The 5,994-nt window shown below is 52.5% G+C and overlaps 1 protein-coding gene across 1 annotated transcript; it reads right to left on the bottom strand.

Moving 5' to 3' along the window:
- Nucleotides 1-2,145: 2,145 nt before the first annotated feature.
- On the bottom strand, nucleotides 2,146-5,577 carry FOS (Fos proto-oncogene, AP-1 transcription factor subunit). Its single transcript, XM_019427195.2, has 4 exons — nucleotides 5,258-5,577; nucleotides 4,235-4,489; nucleotides 3,712-3,819; nucleotides 2,146-3,587 (listed from the first exon to the last, which is right to left on the bottom strand). Exons 1-4 carry the CDS (start codon nucleotides 5,396-5,398, stop codon nucleotides 2,946-2,948), a joined length of 1,146 nt encoding a protein of 381 aa, XP_019282740.1. The 5' UTR covers nucleotides 5,399-5,577; the 3' UTR covers nucleotides 2,146-2,945.
- Nucleotides 5,578-5,994: the final 417 nt, after the last annotated feature.

Raw genomic sequence — 5,994 nt, 5'->3', positions numbered from 1 at the left:
TTATCCCTGTACTAAACCCCAGACACTGAGACAGGTCTGGGGATCCATTGATGAGCCAAACCAGACATGTTCCCCCATAAGAAAATGACCCTCCCATCCTCATTCCCATCCCCTTCTATCATATGTGTATCTTTTGTATATTGTGGGATAGTTGTTTTGTTGAGACCAGTGTGAGGTCGTATCTTGTGGGTAGAGATCAGTCTTTCCCAAAAAGAAGTCGACATTCCTAGTATCCATCATCCATGGGAATTGTTGAATCCTGACTCAGGAAAGGAAGATTTGGAAAGAGCCCTTTGGCTGAAAGAGAGGGAATTCCTTTCTTCTCTTGATCCCATGAGAATAGTCTGCAGGGAGCTGGGTGAGATGTCAACCCTATGGAGGATACTCTGTCCTCCGAGAAGCCTGGTAAGGGATTCCTTGTGTGCAAGTACCTCTCCCTGGACCTGTAATGCGGTCTTGTCGATGAAGCAACCTGTTCTTCGCTGGGTCATGGTGAAATAGAAGAATGGTCTGTGTCTGGGCATAGGATAAGGCTGTCAAAGGGAAAGCAATGTTCTTTCTCTATAGTCAGCGTGGGACTGACAGGGGCCATTAGCCAGGTCCTGTGGGAGCAGTTCAGTGTCCAAAGCTGAGGTCCAGCCACCCTTCTCCACCTGGGAAATCTTCTGTGGGTTGTTATTCCTGTATGCGAAAGCAGGGGAGGGGGGTGGCTAGCTTCTTTACGGGGTATCTCACCTTGTTATTTCAGATCTGGGTGTTAATTACAGTAATTTTGTAATTAGTCTAGGCTTCATTTAAAGGCTACAGAAAATTTACCCTCTGAACAGCAAATAGGGAGTCTAAAGCCACTTTCATCACTGCAAGACAGACAAAAGTAATATGCAGTCGTATGTGATCTATCAATGTTCTCAAGAGCCTAAAGCAAGTGGGTTTCGAATGTCAATTATTCTGCAGGCACAGGGAGACCGTAGGTGAGAACATCAACCTCAATGGAACTGTCATTTTCAATTAAAACTTTCAACTTGACTGAGTGTGACACCCCATAACCACCCAGTGATTTTCATTATCACCAAAGCATAGGGAGGCTGGCACCGAAGCTCCCCTTCCACAGAGCAGGTGTGGGGAAGCATGGCCTCTGGCTTCCACACAGGGTACCGGCCTGGTATCTGAGAACAGGGTGGGGAAGGGCCCCGGCTCTTTTCTTTGTGGTTTGTGCATGTGCGTGTCAGGGCCCCATTACTAGAGGTGTCCCAGACAAAGGTCATGTTCTTCTTAAAGATTCTAAGTTAAAGCTTATTCAGAGTCATGTTGACTTCTCCTTAATGAGCTGTTATGTAACTTTTTATTTACCGACTGATCAACCATTATTTGAACTGTTCAAGTTCTCTTGCAAATTCTCAGGGCCAGTTTTCTCTTCCCCCAGTGTAAACAGAATGGCGGGCATATGATGTTAAAGGAATGTCAGCAATTACAATGCATTTATTACCGAGGGATAGGACAGTAGCCCTCCTTTCCTTGTGAGAATAAAAATAGCCCAACTAAATGTATGCTCGATTTAAGGCCTGAGTTTTGTTTCTTTTTTTTAGACCAAATATTAAGAGGCAGCTCAGCCTTAGGGATAAGGTATGAGGAAGTTAAGATTCGATCTCACTAGTGGAACACTGAGAAAGGCATGCATTCTAAACTTTCTTCAATTTGCTCACCTTGAGGGTGAGAGTAACCCTTCACGTAATTTTGAGGGAATAAAAAGTTAAAGTGGTTTGTACAAAGCTCAATTCTGTTTGCTTAAAAGGATTCCTTTAAGATCAAGACCTTTCGGTTTAATATTGGCACAACTAGATTTAAATATTTCCCCCTTGGACTTCCAAAACAGAGAAAGAAGCAGGAAGACGCGTTCCCTCAAAAGCTATATAGTACAGTCAAGTGCCACCCCAGAATCTGCTAGGGAATCTTAGCCTCACCAGATGAACCCATATTTGTAAAATATTCCCAACATCAGCTTTAGAGTTTCCCTTTGCTTTTCAATAAGGGATCAAACGAAGGGGCGTGTCCCCCTCCAGGAGCTACCCTTCTTGACAAACTGGTCTCTGATACCTTTCAGGATCTTACAAAACTTCCAGAATAAAGAGCACAAGTTTGGTCGCATTCAACTTAAATGCTTTTATTGACAATGTCTTTGAACAATAAGCAAACAATGCTTAAATTTTTCATTCAAATTCACTTTCCACATGTCAAAAGACCTCAAGGTAGAAAAAAATAAAATAAAAATATAAATATCTGAGAATCCATCTTAATAAATAAATTAAAAACACAATAAAACGTTTTCATGGAAAACTGTTAATGTCAGAACATTCAGACCACCTCAACAATGCATGATCAGTAACGTTACGATGAACATTGATGTTGAAGAAAAAACTACAGTACATGGATATAGCTATTTATTTCTATCTACCAGAAAATAAAGTCATATCTTTTCTTAGTTTAATATTGGTCATTGCTAATCAGAACACACTATTGCCGGAACACAGTACTTATTGTTAAAATCAGCTGCACTAGATACAATTCGAAAATATCCAGCACCAGGTTAATTCCAATAATGAACCCAATAGATTAGTTAATGCTATGAGAAGACTAAAGAGAAAGAGATAAGAGACACAGACCCAGGCCTGGCTCAACATGCTACTAACTACCAGCTCTCAGATGTGTCACTGGGAACAATACACACTCCATGCGTTTTGCTACATCTCCGGAAGAGGTAAGGACTTGAGTCCACACGTGGATGCTTTCAAGTCCTTGAGGCCCACAGCCTGGTGTGTTTCACGCACAGATAAGGTCCTCCCTAGGTCTACGGGAACCCTCGAGGGAAGACGTGTTTCTCCTCTCTGTAATGCACCAACTCGGGCAGCGGCGCTCGTGGGTGCCTGCTGCCTCCCCTCCCCGCCTGCTCACAGGGCCAGCAGCGTGGGTGAGCTGAGCGAGTCAGAGGAGGGTTCGTTGCTGCTGCTGCCCTTGCGGTGAGCAGCCCCACAGCTGGGGAAGGAGTCAGCCTCAGGGTAGGTGAAGACGAAGGAAGACGTGTAAGTAGTGCAGCTAGGAGTACAGGTGACCACCGGGGTGCACAGAGGCTCCAGCTCTGTGGCCATGGGCCCCATCCCCAGGGAGCCACCATGCAGGGGCTCCCAGTCTGCTGCATAGAAGGAACCAGACAGGTCCATGTCTGGCACAGAGCGGGCGGTCTCAGAGCCGCTGGGCCTGGACGATGCTGGGAACAGGAAGTCATCAAAGGGCTCGGCCTTCAGCTCCATGCTGCTGATGCTCTTGACCGGCTCCACGGAGGGCTTGGGCTCAGGATCATTGAGGAGGGGCAGGGTGAAAGCCTCCTCCGACTCGGGGGTGGCAGCTTCCGGCAGGCCCCCGCTCAGATCTAGGGAAGCCACAGACATCTCTTCCGGGAAGCCCAGCTCATCGGGGATCTTGCAGGCGGGTCGGTGAGCTGCCAGGATGAACTCTAGTTTTTCCTTCTCCTTCAGCAGGTTGGCAATCTCAGTCTGCAAAGCAGACTTCTCATCTTCTAGTTGGTCTGTCTCCTGCACACAGAGGGATAAAGCAAAGCATAAGACACAGGCTTACTCAAGCTCCCCTATACCCAGTCTCCAACTTGCTCCCAAAGTTTGAAAAAGGAGTGACCTCCCCTCCCCAGGATCTACCCACCGCTTGCAGCGTATCCGTGAGCTCCCGCCTCCGGTTCCGGCACTTGGCTGCAGCCATCTTATTCCTTTCCCTTCGGATTCTCCTTTTCTCTTCTTCTTCTGGGGACAACTAGAAAAATAATTTTCAGAAAGGCCAACAGTCAGTGACAAGGTCTGCCATCAGCTCTGTTCAGCCACCCCAGGGAAACTGGCCCTTGGTGCTTCTCAGCTTCCTGGCACCTCTGCTGGGAAGCCATTTCCAACCTGCCGTTGTGGGCTAGGTGTGACTTACATTTAAAATCGGAACAAAGAGCCCGGTCTAAAAGCAGGAGGTAGGAACCTATCAGGGAAGAAACTATTGCAGTACTTCTTGGGGCAGGGCTACCAGAGTCTGGCTTGGGGTGGAGATGGCTTGGAGCCAGGGGTCCCCGTTCGGGATGCGCGGTGAATTCCATCCGCGGCTTCGCCCTATCTACTGTGCTCCCGGTCTCCACCCACGCCAACCCATGCCCCCTGCTGAGAGAAGGCGCAGAAGAACTCCTCACCTGTTCCACTTTGCCCCTCCTGCCAATGCTCTGAGCTCGGCCTCCTGCGGTCACGGTCTTCACGACTCCAGCCCTGGAGTAAGCCCCGGCGGAGGGGGCGGGGACTCCATAGGGGTGGGGGGCTCTGGTCTGAGAAGGAGCCACGGAGGAGACCAGGGTGGGCTGCACCAGCCACTGCAGGTCCGGGCTGGTGGAGATGGCAGTCACCGTTGGGATAAAGTTGGCGCTGGAGACGGCCAGATCCGTGCAGAAGTCCTAGAACGAAGACAGGAGGGGAGAGCTGACGTGAGTGAGCAGGTTCCGGACACCGGTGGCGACAGCCGAGTTTCCAGTGCCGCATGCAGCAGGGAGAGGGAGGGAGAAGCGTGCCCTGGACTGCTCTCGTCTTTTTATATGCCCCTCATCTTGGATGGAAGGTCTCCCCGTTTCCTCCCAAGAAATCCGCAACGCAGTGCCCTTCTCCTCCACCCTGCTGCTGCGTCCCCGTTATCCCTTCGGCATCACCCGCTTGAAAGGGGGTTTGTTATAAATATCCCTGACGTCTGCGCTGACGCAGGCGCCGCTCCGGAGTCTCCTGAATGAACTCGCTTTTTATCAATGAAACTGCCTTACACACCCGCCTGCTTCACCCTCCTCCCCCGCCCCTCCTCCCTGCTCCAGGCAGCTAGGGGAGGGGGAATCGCCGCTTTTTGCCGCCTCCCGGAGGAGCCAGGATCGAGTTCGCGAATCTTTGCTTGGGACCTGTTTGCCCCAGCTCATGTCAGAGACCAGTCAGAGAGCGCGGTCCCAGGGCAACTCAGGATGAGCCTGCCGCGGGAGAGGAGGACCGATTCTTACTATGACAAGCGTGCGTGCACTCGGAACAAGTCCGGGGCTCTCCGAGATAGGGCTGCTCCGGCCGGGGCAGCCTCCCTCCCCGGCCCAAGGGGTCCCCGACTCGTCTCCCCGAGCGTCCCGCCCCCCGTGTCTCCTCCCCGGTGACCCCGAGCCCCGGGCCCCGCGGCGGCGCGAAGCCAGCCTCACCTGCGCATTGACAGGAGAGCCCATGCTGGAGAAGGAGTCGGCCGGTGAGTGGTAGTAGGAGAGATTGTCCCCGGCCGGGGAGGCGCTGCTGCAGCGGGAGGAGGACGCCTCGTAGTCGGCGTTGAAGCCAGAGAACATCATGGTCGCGGTGAGTCTAGGCCCGGGCGAGGGGCTGAGGGGCAGAGGCAGGTGGGAGCTGTGGGGCAGAGCTGGGTAGGAGCGCGGTCACTGCTCGTTCGCTGCGCCGCCGCCGCCGCCGGCTCTGTCTCGACTTCTGGGCTGCTCGCTGCAGATGCGGTTGGAGTACGAGGCGCCGCAGCCACTGCTTTTATAACAGCATTCTATGAATGAGCAGCCACACGTCATGGGCGCGACCATCGTGGCGCTGGGGGGGTGGCGAGCGGACCTGGACGCCTCTGCTGCCTCCTTGCCGCCTCCGCCGCCCTCGCAGCCTCCCGTCTCCCGTCTTGGTGCGTTTCCTTATCTCCTCAATGCTTAGCAACCTAGGACTTAGGGGTCTCACGGACCCCCTAAGATGAGGGACTCCGGGGATAGCTCCCCCCACGACCGCAGGGAACGGCCGTGGAAACCTGCTGACGCAGATGTCCTAATATGGACATCCTGTGTAAGGGAGGGGGGGATGGATTGACGGGAACTGCTCGCGGGCTGCAGCCAACACCAAGGGTGCAGCGCGGGGGGAGGCGGGGGCCGCGGTCGGGGGAGGGGAGGCGGGAAAG

This window comes from Panthera pardus, unplaced genomic scaffold (assembly GCF_024362965.1).
Source record: "Panthera pardus isolate Hobbes unplaced genomic scaffold, ASM2436296v1 HiC_scaffold_24, whole genome shotgun sequence".
Lineage (NCBI taxonomy): Eukaryota > Metazoa > Chordata > Mammalia > Carnivora > Felidae > Panthera > Panthera pardus.
The sequence above is the reverse complement of the archived record's forward strand: the minus strand, read 5'-3'. Positions and strand labels throughout refer to the sequence as shown.